Source organism: Taurulus bubalis, assembly GCF_910589615.1.
Source record: "Taurulus bubalis genome assembly, chromosome: 17".
In the NCBI taxonomy this organism is placed as follows: Eukaryota; Metazoa; Chordata; class Actinopteri; order Perciformes; family Cottidae; genus Taurulus; species Taurulus bubalis.
The window spans coordinates 21,141,369-21,164,562 of NC_136605.1; the positions used below are offsets into that span (position 1 = coordinate 21,141,369).

The 23,194-nt window shown below is 45.8% G+C and overlaps 1 protein-coding gene across 1 annotated transcript; it reads right to left on the minus strand.

The window, feature by feature from the left end:
* Nucleotides 1–1,438: 1,438 nt before the first annotated feature.
* LOC306749606 (uncharacterized protein) lies at nt 1,439–17,197 on the minus strand (the record flags this gene model as incomplete). Its single annotated transcript, XM_079232918.1, has 19 exons — nt 1,439–1,537; nt 1,626–1,771; nt 1,862–1,936; nt 2,047–2,172; nt 2,308–2,469; nt 2,583–2,739; nt 3,173–3,255; nt 3,997–4,586; nt 6,329–6,498; nt 6,867–6,946; nt 10,014–10,075; nt 13,611–13,717; nt 13,916–14,064; nt 14,155–14,229; nt 14,353–14,478; nt 14,556–14,717; nt 15,473–15,629; nt 16,648–16,730; nt 16,829–17,197. The coding sequence occupies 19 exons, from the start codon at nt 17,195–17,197 to the stop codon at nt 1,483–1,485; spliced, it is 2,934 nt and encodes a 977-aa protein (XP_079089044.1). The 3' UTR covers nt 1,439–1,482.
* Between the last annotated feature and the right edge of the window lie 5,997 nt (nt 17,198–23,194).

A 23,194-nucleotide genomic window follows, 5' to 3' on the forward strand; every position in this document is an offset into this window, starting at 1 on the left:
CTGTTTCATAGATCGCTTCTGATGGTTGTGATGTAATTCACAAATGTGACTTTATTATTGTTTGTTTGTTCTTCGTGTTCCGTAAGTTCTCAAAGCCTTTCAGAGTAAATGAACCTCTATCTGTAGTCATGAACCACTTTCAAGCTTCAGGTTATTTTTATTATCTTAAAGTTACTGTGAAGAACATTTCATGTTGTGTTGGTTCTGTTTATGTGGACTAAAGAGGTAGTGTTGGTTCTAACGCCCCCTGTGGACTAAAGAGGTAGTGTTGGTTCTAACGCCCCCTGTGGACTAAAGAGGTAGTGTTGGTTCTGGTGCCCCCTGTGGACTAAAGAGGTAGTGTTGGTTCTGGTGCCCCCTGTGGACTAAAGAGGTAGTGTTGGTTCTGGTGCCCCCTGTGGACTAAAGAGGTAGTGTTGGTTCTGTTTATGTGGACTAAAGAGGTAGTGTTGGTTCTGGTGCCCCCTGTGGACTAAAGAGGTAGTGTTGGTTCTGGTGCCCCCTGTGGACTAAAGAGGTGGTGTTGGTTCTGGTGCCCCCTGTGGACTAAAGAGGTAGTGTTGGTTCTGGTGCCCCCTGTGGACTAAAGAGGTAGTGTTGGTTCTGGTGCCCCCTGTGGACTAAAGAGGTGGTGTTGGTGTCTGAAGCTTGTTTCTTGTCGTCGTGAGTTTAGACGTCTCAGTTTTCATGAGTCCTGATATTTCAGGGACTGAGAGTCTGATGGTTTTTCCACAGAGAAGAACTAGCCGCTAGCAACTAGCTAACTGACTAACTAGTTAACTCATAAGTCTGGCTAGTTGAATAATAAATATAGCTAGTTAACTGATAACTAGTGAGCTTATGTGTATATATGTGTATTTATATATATATATATATATATATATATATATATATATATATATATATATATATATATATATATATATATATATATATATACAGTGCCCTCCAGAAATATTGACACAAATCGGACCTTTTCATGAAAGACACATTTTTTTTGGACAATAAATACATATTTTTCTCTTAAACATGTGTGCCACAATTATTGGCACCCCGAGAAATTCTCATGATTTAAATATAACTGAAGTATATTTCCAGTCATATTTTACATTTTTAAGTTCACCTGTTTGATCAGGAGCTCTTAAGTGGTCAACCATGACTTCCTGTTGCACTGAGGTATAAATATGAGGTGAAACAGGCCAGATTCCCTTTTCCCTTCTCATTCATCACTATGGGAAAGACCCCAGAACACAGTGATATATATATATATATATATATATATATATATATATATATATATATATATATACACATATAAATTATATATGTATAATATATAATACAATTATATAATATTTAGTTCATAGGACTGAGTACCGGTGTCTTCACAGGTGAATGCTAACATGCTACGCTAACAGAGAAATGAGCCTTCAGACATGTTTTAGGAGAGTTTTATTCTGTGAAGCAGACTGCAGCGATGACCTATGTGATGATGGTGGTGGTGGTGGTGGTGGTGGAGGAGGATGAGGAGGAAGAGCTGAGAGAGAGAGAGAGAGGAAGTTAGCTCTAAAGGTTTGATCAGTCGGAGTGACGTCTCACTCTGTCGAGTATCACGGTCTTCTTACCCGCCTCCCTCCCCGTCCAGCAGCCTCCGGTACTCGGCGATCTCCATCTCCAGCCGGGTCTTGATGTCCAGCAGCATCTGGTACTCCTGCCCCTGCCTCTCCAGGTCGGCCCTCAGCTGCACCAGCTGCTCCTCCATGGAGGTCACCTGCAGGAGCACGAGGAGGTTCACAGGTGGAGGTCAGGGCGCAGAAACACAGAGGGGAGCGGACTGAAAGGTGTTTCCTCTCCGGCTCACCTGCATCTGGTACCCAGAGAGCTGCATGGAGTAGCGGTTCTGGATCTCAGCCAGCTGGGATTCAAGAGACCCTTTCTGCAGAGAGACGGACGAGTTAGAGGACAGAGGATACTTGTGAGTCCTACTGGTCTCTACTGGGACCCCTGTGAGTCCTACTGGGGCACCTGGGTAATAGCGGCGCTCACCATGCTCTGCTGGGACTGCAGCTCGATCTGCAGAGCCTGAAGTTGACTCTTTACAGTCTTCACCTCCGACATCGTTGATTTAATCGTCACCTCTGCGATCGTCACCTCCTCGTTGAGCGTCTCGGTCTGAGAGGAGGAGGAGGAGGAGGAGGAGGAGGAGGAGGAGGAGGAGGAGGAGGAGGAAGAGGAAGGAGAGAGAGTCACTCGGATGCAAAAGATCAGCCGGTACGTGATGAGAGTCTAGAGGAGTCCTCCTCCCACCTTGCTCTGGAACCAGGCCTCCAGCTCCTTGTTGTTCTTGGCGTTGAGCGCCTCGTAGTACTCCCTCACTTCCTCCATCACCTTGTTGAGGTCCTGGCCCGGGGCGGCGTCCACCTCCACGTTCACCTGGCCGCTCATCTGGGTCCGCATGGACAGCAGGTCCTAAGGAGGAGGTCACATGACACGTCACAACATGACACGTCACAACAGGCCACATGACACATAAACCAGTCGTGTCTCCTGAGCGGCTAGCGTAGCATGCTAGCACCCTGTACCTCCTCGTGGTTCTTCTTCATGGTCAGCAGCTCCTCGGTCAGGCTCTCGATCTGCATGGTCAGGTCTATCTTGGCCGCGCCCAGTTCTCCCATCAGCATCTTCAGCCCGGCGATGTCGGCCTCCACCGACTGACGCATCGACATCTCGTTCTCGAACCTGCGGCGTCACGGGAGGGACAAAAAGACAGAGATCCTTTAAACCTCTCGAGGAAATGATGTCAAAGATAACTTTATCAGTAGATACAGAAGGAGAGCTGGAAGATGCTAATAAAGTCCATCAACAAATACTAGCTTTGCTAATTACAAATGTGATATTTCTCAACATCTTATCTGATTCATATCTTATTGATCTGATTGGCTGATTATTGTGTTGTTGCCACAGTTCTCCACAGCCGCCAGCAGAGGGAGACAAAGCGCTGCAGGAAGCGCTGCTGCTGTCGGTGGGAGTATCTGTATCTGTTTTTCATCTTAATTTAGCTGGAAAGCTGCATGCATCTGAATTATTTGTTCATATATTGGACTCTGCATTGATTTGTGTGTGCTTTTATATAAACATGTGAATGTTCCAGACGGCAGAGTGAGTCCCTGACTTGAGTCTGAAGTCGTCCTGAGCCAGCTGGGCGTTGTCGATGCTCAGCATCACCGAGCCTTTGGCCAAGATGGCGTCCTGGATCTGCAAACTCCCACAAACAAACCAATCAGGAGAGAGGAAGGTATCTATTTAATATATTGTAATACGGTGACTCATACCCCCCCTCGGCCTCGAAAGAAGGAAAGAAAAGAAAAATCACCTGATACATATTTGTGTTTTTTTTGCAACGCGCAGGAAAAATCTGACATCAGTCGTAGTTTTATGACACAGAAATGTCCCTATTTTTCTTTAGGCGGTAAATGTTTGCTAAAGCAAAGCTGAAAGCTGCAGGTCTGGAGCAGCAGCTTGAGTCTTGGGCGCGGCGGCTCCACCTGATCTCGTGCTCACAGGTGTGCAGCCGCCACATCCATCCGATCAGCTGCAGAACTCGGGCCCTGAGGGCTGAGCGGCTTCGGTTACACGCGTCTGATTTCCTCCTCACGTTCTCTTGGTTTTGATGAACACTTTTGTGGCCCATTATTAAGAACATTATTGTTATGTTTTCCTCTTTATTTGCATTTATTTAGTGTTTTGTGATCAGATGTTTCTTTATCTTTTCATCTTTTACAGTTAACTTTCATCTTTTACCAAAAACAATTCTCCCGTCATCAGGATCCGTCAACAAGTGACTCAATAAACTACGAATAGATTTAGTTTCTGCTGATTTTCATCTTTTCTTTCTTGGTTAGATTTAGAAAAGTTATTAAAAAGGTGACGTCCTGCTGGACCCAGACTGCAGACACCTCCCCGAACACCATTTCCCACGCTGCCCCTCTTCCTCACCTTGCCCTGCAGCTCAGCGATGGTGACGAAGAAGTGGCTGTAGTCCCTGGAGCTGGGCCCGACCTTGCTCTCCAGGAACTGCCGGATCTTGAGCTCCAGCTCCCCGTTGGCCTTCTCCAGCGCCGCCACCTTGGCCAGGTAGGTGGCCAGCCGGTCGTTGAGGTTCTGCATCTCAAACTTCTCGTTACCGATGGAGTTGTCGCCACCGCCACCGCCTCCGCCACCGCCACCTGAGCCGAAGCCGAAGCCTCCGCCACCGCCACCGCCACCTGAGCCGAAGCCGAAACTTCCGCCGCCGCCCGCTCCGCCACCGTAGCCGCCTCCGCCACCGCCGGCAGAGAAGCTCCTGCTGGCCTGGGAGACCCTGATGCCACCACCTCCCGCTCCTCCCGACATGCTGTACGAGCTCATGCCTCGGCCTTGGTATCCTCCTCCGCCGCTGAGGCCCATCATGGATCTCTGTGAGAACATACTGGTCATGATGAGGATGGAGTGATGACAGAGGAGTGAGTCAGCCCGTCTTCTCCGTGAGGGAGTAGGAGAGGAGAGAAGTGAGAGCCCACAGATCAGTCGGCTTCTTTTAAAAGGCTCTCAGGTGGGCTGAGCTGCAGGTGAGGGCGGGGTCACGGTCCACACCTCCAGAGGTGGAACGTGACCCAGTACATTAAGTACTGCGCATTGAGGTACTTGTACTTGCTGCATGTACCAATGCAACTGTGTTGTGCACCTTTCTGCTATTTTACACTTTTGCACAGAATTCCAGAGAACCTTTAGTTCGCTGCTTTCTTCGATTGCAACGTTTCTGCAGGCCGTCGTGTTCGACCTGTGCAATAAGTCAGCGCTGTGTTTTTAACAGTCATCGCAAAACTGGTTCTGTCAAGTTTTTACTGCAGTTCAGATATATTGCAAATATTACATCCATCTCTGACAAACTCATCGACTCCTTCGTGACCTCTCAGTCAGACAGCTGGAATAATCTTTTCATTGCAGGCTTCTTAACTGATTCCAACTTTAACTCCTTCAGCGTCAAAGCAGAGGCTCCCAGTTCAGCTGCAACATGAAAGGAAGGAAATGCATCAATGCACTAGTCTATGAACTTGTTGGTTTTGACTTGGCACTAGTCGATGTACTGTAGTGGTACTCATAATCCATAATAATGGTATTGTTGTACTATACTTAATACAAATACTGCTTGCTGGTATTTTAACTTTAATAATACATCATTATATATTAGTTGCTTATATTTTCAATAGTCTAAACTTGCAAAGTAACTGAAGTTGCCAAATCAACGGCAGTAAACAATAAACAGTAAACACTTAGCAATAAACAGCTAGCACTAAACAGTCATCAGTAAGCAGTAAACAGTTAGCAGTAAACAGTTAGCAGTAAGCAGTTAGCAGTAAGCAGTAAACAGTTAGCAGTAAACAGTAAGCAGTAAACAGTTAGCAGTAAACAGTTAGCAGTAAACAGTTAACAGTAAACAGTTAGCAGTAAACAGTAAGCAGTAAACAGTAAGCAGTAAACAGTTAGCAGTAAACAGTTAGCAGTAAACAGTTAGCAGTAAACAGTAAGCAGTAAACAGTTAGCAGTAAACAGTTAGCAGTAAACAGTTAGCAGTAAACAGTTAGCAGTAAGCAGTAAACAGTTAGCAGTAAACAGTAAGCAGTAAACAGTTAGCAGTAAACAGTAAGCAGTAAACAGTTAGCAGTAAACAGTAAGCAGTAAACAGTTAGCAGTAAACAGTAAGCAGTAAACAGTTAGCAGTAAACAGTTAGCAGTAAACAGTTAGCAGTAAACAGTAAACAGTTAGCAGTAAACAGTTAGCAGTAAGCAGTAAACAGTTAGCAGTAAACAGTAAGCAGTAAACAGTTAGCAGTAAACAGTTAGCAGTAAGCAGTAAACAGTTAGCAGTAAACAGTAAGCAGTAAGCAGTAAACAGTAAACAGTAAACAGTTAGCAGTAAACAGTTAGCAGTAAACAGTTAGCAGTAAACAGTAAACAGTAAACAGTTAGCAGTAAACAGTAAGCAGTAAACAGTTAGCAGTAAACAGTTAGCAGTAAACAGTAAGCAGTAAGCAGTAAACAGTTAGCAGTAAACAGTAAGCAGTAAACAGTAAACAGTTAGCAGTAAACAGTTAGCAGTAAACAGTTAGCAGTAAACAGTTAGCAGTAAACAGTAAGCAGTAAACAGTAAGCAGTAAACAGTAAACAGTTAGCAGTAAACAGTTAGCAGTAAACAGTTAGCAGTAAACAGTAAGCAGTAAACAGTTAGCAGTAAACAGTTAGCAGTAAACAGTAAACAGAAGTAGGTCATCCTCCTGCAGTACAGTACCCAGGTTGTTGTTGTACTCTGAGTAGAAGTACACACCTGTGCTGGGGGCGGTTTGGTGCCCGTCCAGCTCCTGCTGGCGGCTCACAAAGAGCTCAGTGATGGCGATGACACGGCTCCTCGCCTCCTCGCCTCCTTGCCTCCTCGCCTCCTCGCAGGGGAAACGCCCTCGGCTGCCAGCCAGATACTTGTTGATGTATCGTCATGGTAACGGAATCGTGCAACAGAAGCGCTCTGTGTTCGTGTTGTTGACCTCTTACTGCCAGAGGTGCAGGCGTGACAGGTGACAGACAACAGGCAACAGGTGACAGGTGACAGGTGAGGCGTGTTCACGATGCACACGAGTGTGCAGGAGCTGTTTTAGTATGTACGTTCTGTATGCTAAAGTAACATCTGCTGTCGGATGAATGCAGCGGACGAACAAGTGAAATACTTCCTCCTGAAACGTAATAAAATAAGTGAAATAAAACCCGACCCTGAAGCGGCAGAGGGGGCGTGTCCTTCTGTCAGGAGGTCACCTGGCAGTCCAGCGAGTTCTCACGTGAGGAACGACTCGAGGGGATTGATGAGCAGCGCTCTGCCGTCACATGATGCCGCCTGTGTCTGCTCGCATGAGGCAGGCTGACACAGGCATGACAAGGACTCTAGTAGCTCATAAGGACTCTCAAGAGGACTCTCATATCATAAGGACTCTCGTAGCTCATAAGGACTCTAGTAGCTCATAAGGACTCTCAAGAGGACTCTCATATCATAAGGACTCTCGTAGCTCATCAGGACTCTCGTAGGTCATAAGGACTCTCGTAGGTCATAAGGACTCTCATAAGGACTCTCGTAGCTCATAAGGACTCTCGTAGGTCATAAGGACTCTCGTAGCACATAAGGACTCTCGTAGGTCATAAGGAATCTCGTAGCTCATAAGGACTCTCGTAGCTCATAAGGAATCTCGTAGCTCATAAGGACTCTCGTAGCTCATAAGGACTCTCAAGAGGACTCTCATATCATAAGGACTCTCGTAGCTCATAAGGACTCTCGTAGCTCATAAGGACTCTCAAAAGGACTCTCGTAGCTCATAAGGACTCTCAAAAGGACTCTCGTAGCTCATAAGGACTCTCATAGCTCATAAGGACTCTCGTAGCACATAAGGACTCTCGTAGGTCATAAGGACTCTCGTAGCTCATAAGGACTCTCAAAAGGACTCTCGTAGCTCATAAGAACCCTCGTAGCTCTTAAAGACTCTAAAAGCTCTTAAGGACTCTCGTAGCTCATAAGGACTCTAAAAGCTCATAAGGACTCTCGTAGCTCATAAGGACTCTAAAAGCTCTTAAGGACTCTCGTAGCACATAAGGACTCTCGTAGCTCATAAGGACTCTCGTAGCTCATAAGGACTCTCGTAGCTCATAAAGACCCTCGTAGCTGCAGGTGTGACAGGGTTAATAGCTCATAAGGACTCTAAAAGCTCATAAGGACTCTCGTAGCTCATAAGGACTCTCGTAGGTCATAAGGACTCTCATAGCTCATAAGGACTCTCAAAAGGACTCTCGTAGGTCATAAGGACTCTAAAAGCTCATAAGGACTCTCGTAGCTCGTAAGGACTCTAAAAGCTCATAAGGACTCTCGGACTCTCGTAGCTGCAGGGGTCTCTGGTCTCCGCTGCACGTTAAGTTCTTGTCCCGGCATGTTGCCGCGGTTCCTTCAGGGCTCTGCAGGAAGCTGAGCCGGTGTCGGTTAGCGTGGAACCTTTTTACCCTGATTTGCACATCAGAACTCTCTTTACTCTGACAAACTCAAAGGAACAATAGGGGCATTCAAAGTGCACGAGAACCAAGTCTCAAAGAATGGAACCGCCTCCAACAACAACACAGCACTGAAGAAGGAACACTTGTTAAAACAAGTGCAACATATTTTAACTGAACCACTAAAAGGTGAGTCAGACTTCCTTTATGAGTTGATTAGCTTCAGATGCATTTAAACATGTGCAGCATGTGAGCTCAATACTGACTGATAGAATCAAGGTACTACAGATACATTTACACTGATCCAGCTGCAGGAGTTGCCTTAACATATTTTAGGTTTTGACTAAAATTAATCAAATAATCACAAACTGGAGGTCCCATGGTGTAGTTTCTGATCTAGATATTGAAAAGATAGTCACACTCAACAAGTGCCAAGTCCAGACTAAATCCCAAATGAAGACCAAGTCCCAAGCTAAGACTAAGTCCAGACCAACAAGGATCATCAAAGATGTGTCTGCTGGAGATTACACATCTTTACAAAGGTCATATATATATATATATATATATATATATATATATATATATATATATATATATATATATTTATATATTTATATATATATATAATATATATATATATATATATATATATATATATATATATATATATATATATATGTGTGTGACCTTTGAGACATTTCCGTCTGAACCAAAGTGGTGGAAATGTTTGATAAACCCTCCCGTGTGGCTTTGCCTGAGCCTTGTTGGGTTAACGGGATCACCTGAGGCCCGGTGTGGACAGGACGAGTTAATGAACAACAATAATTCAATTTACACGTCAACATCTAATCCAATCAATCGATGCACATTGTCTTCAGGCAGTTTGACTGAACACGCAGTCTCACATTTAATCACTTAAGTAGGGCGACGACAGGCTGACTTACGCCCAATGGGGCCACTTTGAGTTCAGTGCCTTGCTCAAGGGCACTTTGATGAAGCTCTGTTGGGATTACTCTCCTGTCTTTGAAGCTCGTTGCGGCTTCATTCTCTCTTTCTACATTTTAACCTCCCGACTGTGACCGCACCTCAGCTCTGGTGAAGCTTAGCTCTGTAAACCGTCTGCCAATCAACTCCAACAAAGACATTCATCTTATAATTCTCTGTCCAAGTCCCAGCTCTAAAACAATACGGCCGTCAAAGGTGACAGTTGAACTTGTTCTTCAGCGTTTTTTACAAGTGTGAGAAACTGATTTTTGGCCCCCAACTGGGCCATTTTACAGGAACTTTTTGTACTGGTTTTGATTCCCATTGTCTTCTCACACAGTCGGTTCTTTCAACACCTTCAGAGCGGAATCAGCCGTCGGCTCATGAACATGAGATTTATGATCCGTTTGTAGGTCGACAGCAGAGTTATATAACACGAGGCCTGAGGCCGGGGAGGGAATGAAGAGTAATGAACCAATAACCATCAGGCGTAGTTCAGCTGCAGGTTTCACTCTGGACCTGGACCTGGACCCAGAGAGGTCAGCTGGTCTGAGGTCGTTGTGTCCAGCCTCGAGTCTCTGTGTGTGTCGCCGATCACGTTCGTAAAAACTAAATATAAACTTGTGTTGTGATGAACAACAAAGGGTTCGATGAGGTTACCATGGTCACAGAGCCAGAGGTAGCTCCTCACCTCCTGGGTCTCAGGTTTCTGAAGCTGGAGGCTGAAGCGCCATCGCGCCTCGGTGGCGTCAGATCAGAGAAACCTATACGTTCAGGAAATGTAAAGTCATCCCTCGCTTTCTTAACATTATTTATTCAAGGATTGGAGCCAAGTCGCCTCTCCTGGAAAACATCGTCGTTACATAACGAGTATTTCATATGACAGTTTTATGAAGACGTTCGTTATCGTGACGCCCGAGGCTCTCAAGTCTCCTCAAGGTGTCAGAATGCTTCAGCTCTGCTTTTAATACCATCGTCCCGTCCCTGCTGCACGTGCCTGACTCCACCTGCAAGTGGATCACAGACTTCCTGACTGATAGGAAGCAGCACGTGAGGCTGGGGAAACACGTCTCAGGCTCTTGGACCACCAGCAACGCCCCCCCCCCTCTGCTCTTGTCCCTGTACACCAACAGCTGCACCTCCAGTCACCAGTCCGTCAAGCTCCTGAAGTTTGCGGATCACACCACCCTCAATGGACTCATCTCTGGTGGGGACGAGTCCGTCTACAGGTGGGAGACTGACCACCTGGTGACCTGTGTGACTCCCCCGTCGACGCTGTGGAGTCCTTCCTCTTCCTGGGCTGCATCCTAACCCAGGACCTCATGTGGGAGCTGAGCATCAGCTCCATCACTAAGAAGGCCCAGAAGAGGATGTTCTTCCTGAGGCAGCTGAAGAAATCCGACCTGCCAAAGACCATGATGGTGCACTTCTACACTGCCATCGTTGAGTCCGTCCTCTGCTCCTCCATCACCGTCTGGTACGCGGCAGCCACTGCCAAGGACAAGGGCAGACTGCAGCGCATCATCCACTCTGCTGAGAGGGTGATTGGCTGCAATCTGCCGTCCCTCCAGGACTTGTTTGCTTCAAGGACCCTGGAGCGAGCTAGGAAGATTGTTGCTGACCCCTCTCACCCTGGACATAAACTGCTGGAGTCCCTTCCCTCTGGCAGGAGGGAAGGGACTCAGGACTCAGGACCTCAACCTTCTGCCACACAAACAGCTTCTTCCCGTCGGCAGTCAACAGAGCCCGGGTCCCCTAACAGAGCCCGGTAGATTTAATTGTAAATTTAAACATGCTCCCATTTCTTGCACTCTGTTTATTGTCAAACGTCATGCACCACCGCCATGACAAATTACTTGTATGAGAAAACATACATGGCAATAAATCATTCTGATTCTGACATCTTGAGCAGTATTCATTTCTAATCTCTGGAGATGAGGAACGCAAGCCGGAGGGGTTAATATGGATCAAGAGGGTTCATTCTCTGCTGATCCGGGACGTGAATCGGCCTGCAGGGCGCGGCTGCAGAGAGGGGCTGCAGAGCGGCTGCAAAGAGAGCGGCTGCAGAGCGGCTACAGAGAGAGCGGCTGCAGAGAGAGCGGCTGCAGAAAGCGCGGCTGCAGAGCGGCTGCAGAAAGAGCGGCTGCACGAGAGCGGCTGCAGAGCGGCTGCAGAGTGCGGCTGCAGAGCGGCTGCAGAGTGGCTGCAGAGCGCGGCTGCAGAGCGGCTGCAGAGAGAGCGGCTGCACGAGAGCGGCTTCAGAGCGCGGCTGCAGAGCGTGCCTGCAGCTGCCAGAACCCTGACACAGAACTAACAATAAAAAGCTCCAGTTGAGGTTAAAATAACAGCAGCTAGAAGAGAAGCATGATGGAATTGGCCAACAGGGAGCAGCATTGCATCACTTCTGACTCCATGCTTGTCATTTAAAGTTCCAGTAGAGCAGTATTTCTCAAACTGTGGGGCGCGGTGGTATTACAGGTGGAGTGCAAGGGGAAATGCTGTTATCATTAATAAATACATGGTGTTACGCTTGCACAACGGCCAAGATTCTTAGTGACTCGTCACATCCTGCCTTTCAAAACCAAATACAGATCTCAGCTAAACGTTGAGCATGACTTGAGAGCGGCCGTATCAAGTCTACAACCCCGTTTAAAAAAGATTTGTAGAGGCAAGCAGCTCACTGCAGCCAGTCATACCGATCCAACGTGATGATCACACATCTGCACTAATTCTGTTTTGTTTTGCACAGGTTGCACGTTATTGTTATTATCTTGAAAATATATTCAGTGCAAAACAGGTTATTTGCAGCCACAATAAGCTATTTCTTTTTCTCCAAATATTAGTTTTTTTTTGCACAGATAGAACTTTATTTGCATTGTTCTAACAAAGTGATTGCACATGTTATGAGTTTTTGTCTGATGGAGCGATCTGGTTTACTTGAAAGTGATTGCAATGTTCTGTATTCTATTATAAAGGCACAGATGGAGGAGTCACAAAAAGTTGTTACTGCAATAAAAAGTTCAGCATCGACCATTTTGTGACAATTTAGTTGGGAACTTTGAGGCTCTCGCTTCTCCGTGAGGGTTTGGTTCTGTCCCACAGGAATTACCCACAGTTCATAGCAATGTGACGTTAAACACGCAGTTCCCAATGGAAGAATGGAGACGTAAAAAGAAAAGAGGGAAACAAAAGACGCACGTGATAAAATACACTACAACGTTACGGATTAAAGATGGAACATAAAAACACATGAAATCAGAGGAATACAAGCAGGAATTATCAAACATTACGTTTTGACAAAAACAAGCAAATAAATAATTTAAAATGACTTCTCATCTCGTGAGGAAGACGTTCAAATCAGTAAAAAGTATCAAATAAACTAAATATAAATTATACATTTTTGGGGAAACACTGAACCAATATTTCCTGATTGAATAAACTACTAAAACTGGATGTTCAGTTGAAGTATTTCCGCCGTAACGTTGGCCCACAGACACTGAACCCCCAGCAGGGGGCGCTGCTGCGCTTCCAATGAGTCCGTTTGACTCGAAGTAGAACATTCATAACATACTTAATGTTGCTGACGTCACACTGTAGAGCTGAAGGTCTTCACTGCAATACATATTATATAAATACACACTGAACTACAACTATATGTATATAAATACACACTGAACTACAACTATATGTATAAAATACACACTGAACTACACTTACATGTATATAAATACACACTGAACTACAACTACATGTATATAAATACTCACTGAACTACAACTACATGTATATAAATACACACTGAACTACAATACATGTATATAAATACACACTGAACTACAACTACATGTATATAAATACTCACTGAACTACAACTACATGTATATAAATACACACTGAACTACAACTACAAGTATATAAATACACACTGAACTACACTTACATGTATATAAATACACACTGAACTACAACTACATGTATATAAATACTCACTGAACTACAATACATGTATATAAATACACACTGAACTACAACTACATGTATATAAATACTCACTGAACTACAACTACATGTATATAAATACACACTGAACTACAACTACAAGTATATAAATACACACTGAACTACAAGTATATAAATACACACTGAACTACAACTACAAGTATATAAATACACACTGAACTACACTTACATGTATATAAATACACACTGAACTACAACTACATGTATATAAATACTCACTGAACTACAATACATGTATATAAATACACACTGAACTACAACTACATGTATATAAATACACACCAAGCTAAAAGTAAACTAAGACTAAAAGTAAATAAAACCCCACTGAACTAAAAGTACATGTATATAAATGCAAAGTGAACTAAAAGTAAAAGTAAGAACTAATTATATAAAATATATAAAGTCTGTTCATCATGTCACAAACAAACTGTAAACAAAACAACACAAACTCAGTTTATTAGGAGTCGTTTTATTGATTTTTGGTCAGATTCTCAACATCAGTTAACGAGGATGATGAAGATGAGGAAGAGGATCGGCTGGCGCTCAGCTGGTCTGTAGGGTGGAGGTCTTGGAGGAGGAGGTCACCACCCTCCCGTCCACCACCTCCTCCACCACCACCACGGTCCGCTTGGTCGTGGTGGAGGAGGAGCTGACGCTGTCGACCAATCAGAGAACAGTGTGAGAGGGAGCTTCTAGTACTGTTATTGTACTTACTTAATAACTCACTAATTAGTACTTTGTACTTTGTACTTCCTAGTTAAACACTAACTAAAAATCTAGTTAATTACTAACTACTCCTCAGCCCCTGACCCTGTGTAACTCCTCCCACAGAGGCGATGACCTCACAGCTCACCTGCCGGCGGCCTCCCCGTCCAGCAGCCTCCGGTACTCGATGATCTCCATCTCCAGCCGGGTCTTGATGTCCAGCAGCATCTGGTACTCCTGCCCCTGCCTCTCCAGGTCGGCCCTCAGCTGCACCAGCTGCTCCTCCATGGAGGTCACCTGCAGGAGCACGAGGAGGTTCACAGGTGGAGGTCAGGGCGCAGAAACACAGAGGGGAGCGGACTGAAAGGTGTTTCCTCTCCGGCTCACCTGCATCTGGTACCCAGAGAGCTGCATGGAGTAGCGGTTCTGGATCTCAGCCAGCTGGACTTCAAGAGACGCTTTCTGCAGAGAGACGGGTTCGACATATGTTTAAATGAACATCAATCATGATAATAATCATTATTCTGCTACTTTACGTATATTTGTACGTGTATTTGTACACAGTGCACTAGTAGTAGTACTCACCATGCCCTGCGTGGACTGCAGCTGGATCTGCAGCGCCTGCAGCGTCCGCTTCACCTCCGTGACCTCCGACCTGGACGTCTGCAGCGTCTCCGTGGTGGTGACCACCTCCCGGCTCAGCGTCTCCGACTGCGGGGACACAAGCGCTCGCTGCACGATCAGGACGCACGGCGCTCTGCCGGCAGGAAGTGATGTCACGGCGTTACCTTTGTCTGGAACCAGACCTCCAGCTCCCTCTGGTTCTTGGCGGTGATCCCCTCGTACTGCTCCCGGATGTCCTGCATCATCTTGTTGAGGTCCTGGGCCGGGGCGGCGTCCACCTCCACGCTCACCTGGCCGCTCATCTGGGTCCGCATGGACATCAGCTCCTGGGGACAGGTGAGACATGTGGGACAGGTGAGACATGTGGGATATGTGACACAGGTAGGACGGGTGATACAGATGGGACATGTGGGACAGGTGAGACAGGTGGGACATGTAGGACAGGTGAGACAGGTGGGACATGTGGGCAGGTAGGACAGGTGAGACAGGTGGGATTTGTGACACAGGTAGGAAGGGTGAGACAGATGGGACAGGTGAGACAGGTGGGACATGTAGGACATGAGAGACTGGTGGGATATGTGACACAGGTAGGACAGGTGAGACATGTCGGACAGGTAGGACAGGAGAGACAGGAGAGACAGGTGAGACAGGTAGGACAAGTAGGACAGGAGAGACAGGTGAGACATGTGGGACAGGTAGGACAGGAGAGACAGGTGAGACAGGTAGGACAGGAGAGACAGGTGAGACAGGTGAGACAGGTGAGACAGGTAGGACAAGTAGGACAGGAGAGACATGTGGGACAGGTAGGACAGGAGAGACAGGTGAGACAGGTAGGACAGGAGAGACAGGTGAGACAGGTGAGACATGTGACACAGGTAGGACAGGTGGGACAGGTAGGACAGGTGAGACAGGTGGGACAGGTGGGACATGTGAGACAGGTAGGACAGGAGAGACAGGTGAGAGAGGTGGGACATGTGACACAGGTAGGACAGGTGGGACAGGTGCGACAGGTGGGACAGGTAGGACATGTCGGACGTCAAACGTTGTGAACTTTATTTTGAAAGTCGGCGTGCCCTCTGACCTCCTCGTGGTTCTTCTTGAGGAAGATCAGCTCCTCCTTCAGGCCCTCGATCTGCATCTCCAGGTCGGTCCGGGTCAGAGTCAGCTCGTCCAGGACTCTCCTCAGACCGCCGATGTCGGCCTCCACAGACTGACGCATGGCCAGCTCGTTCTCGAACCTGCGGAGCGAAGACGTGATGATGTCATAGTGGACGTATCCAGTAGATCATGTGATCAGGACGTCATGGATGTTTCTCTGGTCTCTGATCATGTGACTCAGTAAACAACCAATCAGTGTTTAGACCAACAGGAGGAGAGATAGTAATGGTAGCATCACCGCTAGCAGAGAACCAACAGGAGGAGAGCTAGTAACGTCAGCAGTACCACTACAAGAGAACCAACAGGAGGAGAGCTAGTAACGTTAGCAGCACCGCTAACAGAGAGCCAACAGGAGGAGAGCTAGTAACGTTAGCAGCACCACTACAAGAGAGCCAACAGGAGGAGAGCTAGTAACGTTAGCATCACCGCTAACAGAGAACCAACAGGAGGAGAGCTAGTAACGTTAGCAGCACCGCTAACAGAGAACCAACAGGAGGAGAGCTAGTAACGTTAGCAGCACCGCTAACAGAGAACCAACAGGAGGAGAGCTAGTAACGTTAGCATCACCGCTAACAGAGAACCAACAGAGGTTCACTTCAGTTACACGATGATGCGTTCAGGCTCTGCTCAGTGAAAATGAGTACTGGCCGAAGGTAAATGATAACGTTCTCATGATGCGTTCAGACTACTATAACAAAGTATAAGTACAACATTTAGAGGTTTTGATGGTTAACTGACTTCAGATCAGTTGAAATGATTTTAGAGGCGGAGCAATAAACTAGAAGGTGACAGGTGGACTCTTTGATTTCCTTCAGGTGTGTCGAGGAAGATGTATGAGTTGAGGCGACGCCCTGAGCTCACTGATGCATGATGGGACGTAAATATCTCTCCTGTCAATCAAGTCACACCTGAGTTAATCTTCCTCAATCTGTGTTCTCACTGACTCCGCCCACTTCTTACAGAAACTGATCAGGTCTGAGGTCAGTCACTATAGCTGATACTACTACTACTACTACTATTGTTACTACAGCTAATACTACATATAATATATATGTCTGTGTGTATATATGTACATGTATTTGTATATGTGAGACTCACTTGGTCCTGAAGTCCTCTGCCGCCAGATTCGCGTTGTCGATGTTGAGGTGAGTCGCTCCGTTCACCCTAATGGCCGCCTGAATCTGTGACATCATCGCATCAGAATGACATCATCAGGTGAGAGGACTCTTCTGGACGTGTGACGTCACACATGTACACATGTCAGGAGGAGGAGCGTTACCTTGCTGCTGATGTCGGCGATGGTGATGAAGAAGGCTCCGTAGTCCCTGCTGCTGGGCCCCACCTTGCTCTCCAGGAACTGCCGGATCTTGAACTCCAGCTCCCCGTTGGCCTTCTCCAAGGAGTGCACCTTTTCCAGGTAGGAGGCCAGCCGCTCGTTCAGGTTCTGCATGGCGAACTTCTCGTTGCCGATGGAGTTGCTGTCGGCGCTGCTGGACGCGTTGAAGCTGTAGCCTCCTCCTCCTCCTCCTCCTCCTCCTCCTCTTCCTCCTCCTCCCATGGAGGCTGAGGAGATGCGAACCCCGAAGCCGCCGGCGCCGCCGTACACGCTGCCGGCCCTCATGGAGGACACCTGCCCGCCGCCGCCCATCACGGAGCTGCTGGAGCTCCTCGTGGTCATGGAGGAGCGAGAGTAGGACATGATGATGATGATGAAGATGGAGGGTTCCTGATGAAAGGAGAGTGAGGAGCTGCAGGACTCTCTGCCCCTATTTAAACCTGCTGCAGCCAACCAGCAGCCAATCAGGAGCCAGCAGCAGCCAACCAGCAGCCAATCAGGAGGAAGCAGCAGGGGACAGGTGAGGCGGGCGGCAGGTATGCGGGTGTGCCGGGGTCAAGGGAAACATGTGACCTCTAGAGCTGCTGGAGGGTCACACCTCGGATATCACCAAGAGGCTCTGCTCTACATGGCAGCTGAGGGAGGAGCGGCATTACAGAATGCAGGTATTATATTATCATAATTATAATTATAATTATGATAATAAGGGTCCAGGCCTCCGTCACACCAGCGGATGATTAATGACACAAAAGAATGTGTTTTGGAATTATTATTTAATAGATTTATATTTTTATTGGTTTACAGGAAACGATGCGATACTTTAAGTTTATTAACGTTAACAAATCAATGACAAGTAGTACTAGAAGCAACTGCAGTAGTACAAGCAGTACTAGTAACACAATAAGTAGTAGTAGTAGTAGAGTCAGTAGCAGTAGTAATAGAGTCAGTAGTAGTACTAGTAGTAGTAGTAGAGTCAGTAGCAGTAGTAATAGAGTCAGTAGTAGTACTAGTAGTAGTAGTAGTAGTAGTAGTAGTAGTAGTACTAGTAGTAATAGAGTCAGTACTAGTAGTAGTAGTCAGTAGTAGTACTAGTAGTAGTAGTAGAGTCAGTAGTAGTAGTAGTAGAGTCAGTAGTAGAGTCAGTAGTAGTAGTAGTAGTAGTAGTAGTAGAGTCAGTAGTAGTACTAGTAGTAGTAGTAGTAGTAGTAGAGTCAGTAGTAGTACTAGTAGTAGTAGTAGTAGTAGTAGTAGAGTCAGTAGTAGTAGTAGAGTCAGTAGTTGTAGGAGTAGTAGTAGTAGTAGTAGTAGTAGAGTCAGTAGTTGTAGTAGTAGTAGTAGTAGTAGTAGAGTCAGTAGTAGTAGTAGTAGTAGTAGCAGTTGTAGTACTAGTAGTAGTAGAGTCAGTAGTTGTAGTAGTAGTAGTAGTAGAGTCAGTAGTTGTAGTAGTAATAGTAGTAGTAGAGTCAGTAGTTGTAGTAGTAGAGTCAGTAGTAGTAGTAGTAGTAGTAGTAGTAGAGTCAGTAGTAGTAGTAGTAGTAGTAGTAGAGTCAGTAGTTGTAGTAGTAGAGTCAGTAGTAGTAGTAGTAGTAGTAGTAGTAGAGTCAGTAGTAGTAGTAGTAGTAGTAGAGTCAGTAGTAGTAGTAGTAGTAGTACTAGTAGTAGTAGAGTCAGTAGTTGTAGTACTAGTAGTAGTAGAGTCAGTAGAAGTAGTAGTAGAGTCAGTAGTAGTACTAGTAGTAGTAGTAGTAGTAGTAGTAGTAGTAGTAGTAGGAGTAGAGTCAGTACTAGTAGTAGTAGTAGTAGTAGTAGTAGTAGAGTCAGTAGTAGTAGTAGTAGTAGTAGTAGTAGTAGTAGTAGTAGTAGAGTCAGTAGTAGTAGTAGTAGTAGTAGTAGTAGTAGTAGTAGTAGTAGTAGTAGTAGTAGTAGTACTAGTATTAGGCCTTTTAAGCATTGCAGGTCGAAACACTTGTTCTGCAGTGAATATGTTTTTATTAACGGTTTCACTGGCGTGAAATATGATATTCTCTCATGTAAACACAGTAAATTATACTTCTTACTAAGTAAGTAGGACCTGTCTATCAAAAGCACCACCGCCTGGTTAAAGGTTGAAGGTTAAAGATGGGGCTGCCAGAAGGAGATCTACAGGTGAAGGAGATCTACAGGAAGCAGGTGGATGTCCTCAGACCTGCATCAATAAAGGTGACTAAAGCTCTTCAGTCCTCTGCAGTGGACTTGTCTCAACGTGACTTTTGGCATCAGAGCTGCTGTTCTTTAACCGAAGTTACGCAAGACGTGCTTCTGTAACTGTGAGTGAACCCTTCTTCTTCTTCTTCTTCTTCTTCTTCTGCACCCTGCACCCTGCACCCTGTGCACCCTGTGCACCCTGCACCCTGTGCACCCTGCACCCTGTGCACCCTGTGCACCCTGTGCACCCTGCACACCCTGCCCCCCGCAGCTCCTCCTGCATTCCATCTATTGTGCCCGCTGGTAATCTCTGTTGACACAGCCGAGGCCTCGTTGTGTGCACTAACGTCCTCGCTCTCAGCTTCGAGGGAAGCAGATAAGAGAGAAATGTTATCGGACCGGTTCCTGCACCCCGATCCTGACCTCCTCCAGGGTTTACTGCCCAGGTGATGCATGGCTTTCTGCTCGGTGACAGGATGACAGCCGGCATGCAGAGAGCCAGCAGGAACCACCTGAACCTGCACGGGTTCTGTGTCGGGACGCGTCTCTCTAATATCTAAAATATGTAAAGAGGGACGTGCTCTATGACAGAGAACGTTTCATGGTTAACACGATATATACTATAAGTACTATAAGTACTACGAAGCGGCGTTTAAACCTCCACATTCCTGTCATGTTTAATAATTCATCATTCACAAAAAAACAACCTTTAAAACCTTTTGAGAGCATGAAAATGCTGCTATGAACTGATTAATGTCTCATGTTACGATCATAAAGGCTTCACGAAATGCTCAGTTTATTTTCATCTATTTTGATGTATAAATATTTATCTATATATAGATATCTATATATAAATATAGATATCTATATATAGATATTATCAATGAATGTGCAGTTCGTTGCAACAGCAAATGTTTGGCTTCACATATCAAATCATATCATATAATATCCGAAGAGATTTATTGCGTATTAATTACTGACGCAGAGCCTTTCAGGCCTGAAGGTTTCTAACCGCCGGCTTCAGACTCCTCCACGTCAAACGCTTGACAGAAGAAGTGAGCGGCGTGAAGCGATGAAGAGGAAACGAGACGAGCCGGGTTATAAGAAGTCAAAGAGACGTCAGCGTTCAGGAATCAAACCACAAACATCTGTTAAAGATGAGACGAGCAAAAGTGATTTTATTGATCAAGGAAATCTTCCAAAACTAAACGGATCGGTTCCAAAATGTAGAAGAAACAAATAAAGAAAATTCAGAACAGGCAAAATAGCAGAGAACATACGAGGGAACATATGAAGGAACATACAAGGAAACATAGGATGGAACATATAAAGGAACACGTGCAGCTGATCAGGCAGGAGGAATCAATAAGGGGCGGGGCAGACAATCACACAGGTGGGAGATCATACAAAGACAGGAAGTAAAGTGAACACGGTGCAACTTCAAAATAAAACAGGAAACCGTGCGACTTCAAAATAAAACAGGAAGCCGTGTGACTTCAAAATAAAACAGGAAGCTGTGTGACTTCAAAATAAATCAGGAAACCGTGTGACTTCAAAATAAAACAGGAAGCCGTGTGACTTCAAAATAAAACAGGAAGCTGTGTGATACCTCGGTCGACCACACAGACTGACATTTACCAACAGTAAAAACTTGAATGGTGATGGTACTTAACAGTGTGTAATGGTTAAACTACATTAAAGTACAGTTTACATGCTCATGCATCAACTATAATTTGGCATAATGAGTACTTTTAGTTTTGATACTTTAAGTATCAAATTGTGTAACCAATACTTGTGTACTTCTAATCAAAATACCTGTAGTGGAGTATTTATATTGTTTAATAGTGATATTGATATTTTAGTATGTAAGCAGAAGGATCCTGGTTCACAGTGCATGACACAGTGGATCGGTGCAGCGGCAGTTCTTCACCTCAACCACCAGAGGGCGGTCTTCACAACACCACACTTTACATCAGTTTAACCTTTAATGACCTTTATTGTGTTTTACTGGTTCTCAACCAGAAGGGCTCTGATCGGTGCTGACACACACACAGCCTCTTAGTTAAACATCTTCAGGACAGATGGGGATATTCAGGAAGGTCACATGTCACATGACGAGAAGAACTACAGATACAATATCACGTTTATATGAAACATATCGCATTGGAACATAAAGTGTTGTATTTGTGAAGACCACTATGTGTTAACAGTATCTCTGCAAAGTTTGACTTTGATTAAGTGAAGTTAAATTTTTTTAGTAAATAGATTTCGTGAACCGTAGGTTTAGATCCAAGCAGCATCGTTTCATTCATAAGTCATATTTCCGTTTTTGGGCTGGAATGTGGTTGATATCTTGCTGAGGTTTTGTCTCACAGAGATTTTGGTGCAATTAGCAGATTCTATAAGTCGTAAGCTTTCCAGAAAGGTGCGCCAATCATGTGTGGCATCAAGCTAGAGATATGAACATTTTTATTATCATAACTTGGGGAGCTCTCTCGAGTCACTCTCGAGTCCTCCCGAGTCAAACTTATGGTTTATGTTCATATTTATGGTTGAATCGTGTTATAAACCATTAAAATGCTCTTGTAAGGCTGTGCAGTTTTTTTTGTCCCAGGTGCCCCAAAACTGCACAGCCAGGTTGTTACGGTTTTAAACTAAAGTTACTCATAGATCTGCTCTGTTATATCATGCATTCTTTATTTAAATACACATTAATTACACATTACACATAAGTTGTATTTACACTCCACTGTCTGGTGCTGCTAACTGTCAGAAGATTGTGCACATTTGACTCTGTGTGCTCGCCTTCTCCAGTGATCAGCTGTTAGCCGTTAGCCGCCGGCCAGCTGTTAGCTCCGCCGACCAAGCGGCGCTATCAATTTACTGTGGATTATCCAACGTCACTCCGCTGCTCACTTTGGACTCCTCCATGCCACGACTCCAGGACTATCCACCTCGTGTTCTGGCTACACTGTTTGCTGCTGCTGTTCTGGCTGCATTCCCTGCTGCTGCTGCGGTGTGAGGTTGGGAGCCTCCTCCACGGATAGTGTTCTTCAAATACTCATCAACGCAACTCCTAGACCTCTTCTGTCACTTCATTCCAAACTGCATCGATGACGTTAAGTCCCTCGGACTCCTACGTCGCCCCCGTTATGTCCATGGAGCCTCCCGGTGCAAGTTTGTTTACACTGATCATGGTGTTCCCTCAGTGCTGTCTGACGGGCGCTCCAACGCGCAGCTACGACGTCATCACAACAGACCACACGTGTGCACCCTGAATAATCTGAGGTCCCTGGTCTGTGTTGACAGTGTCGTTCCCTCCACACCGCCTTCCCCAGCATTCACTAACAACGGTGCAACATTTATGCTGCAGAATGCTCGCTCAATCAACAATAAAGCTCTACTCATCCATGATATCATCACTGACAGGAAAATTGACTTTCTCTGTCTAACTGAAACTTGGCAAAATCAGCAGGATTTCATGGCACTTAATCAAGCCACTCCCCCTGGATATGTCTACATACAAAAGCCTCGCTCCATGGGTCGTGGCGGCAGGCTGGCTGTTATACATCGAGCTGACATCCTGGTCAAAGACCTCCCAGTACCCAATGTCACCTCGTGTCATTTTCTCCCTGGTTGGGTCTACACAGCTCCAGGTTGTCCTCATCTACCGCCCCCCTAAAGCCTCCACCACCTTCATGTCTGAGCTATCTGAGCTTCTCACCTCTGTCTGCTCCATGTCTCCATCTACACTCCTGCTCGGTGACTTTAATATTCATGTGGACTCCACCAGCTGCTCGTTTGCCACCGAATTCCTGTCACTGTTGGACTGTTTCAACTTCACACAGCACGTTAAAAGTCCCACCCACACTAAAGGCCACACGCTAGATCTGGTGTGCTCCACTGGCACAACTCCCTCCCATCTGCAGTGCCTGAACCTCGCGGTTTCAGACCATCTCGCTGTTCTCTGCACTGTTCCTGTCACCCTGCCCAGGCAGCGCACAAAACGTACCATCCAGTACAGGAACATCAAGACAGTGAGTACACCAGCTCTGAACGACCTGATAGCGACCCATCTGGCCTCAGGTCCACACGACAGCTCTGCTGATGGGCTGATTGCCCACT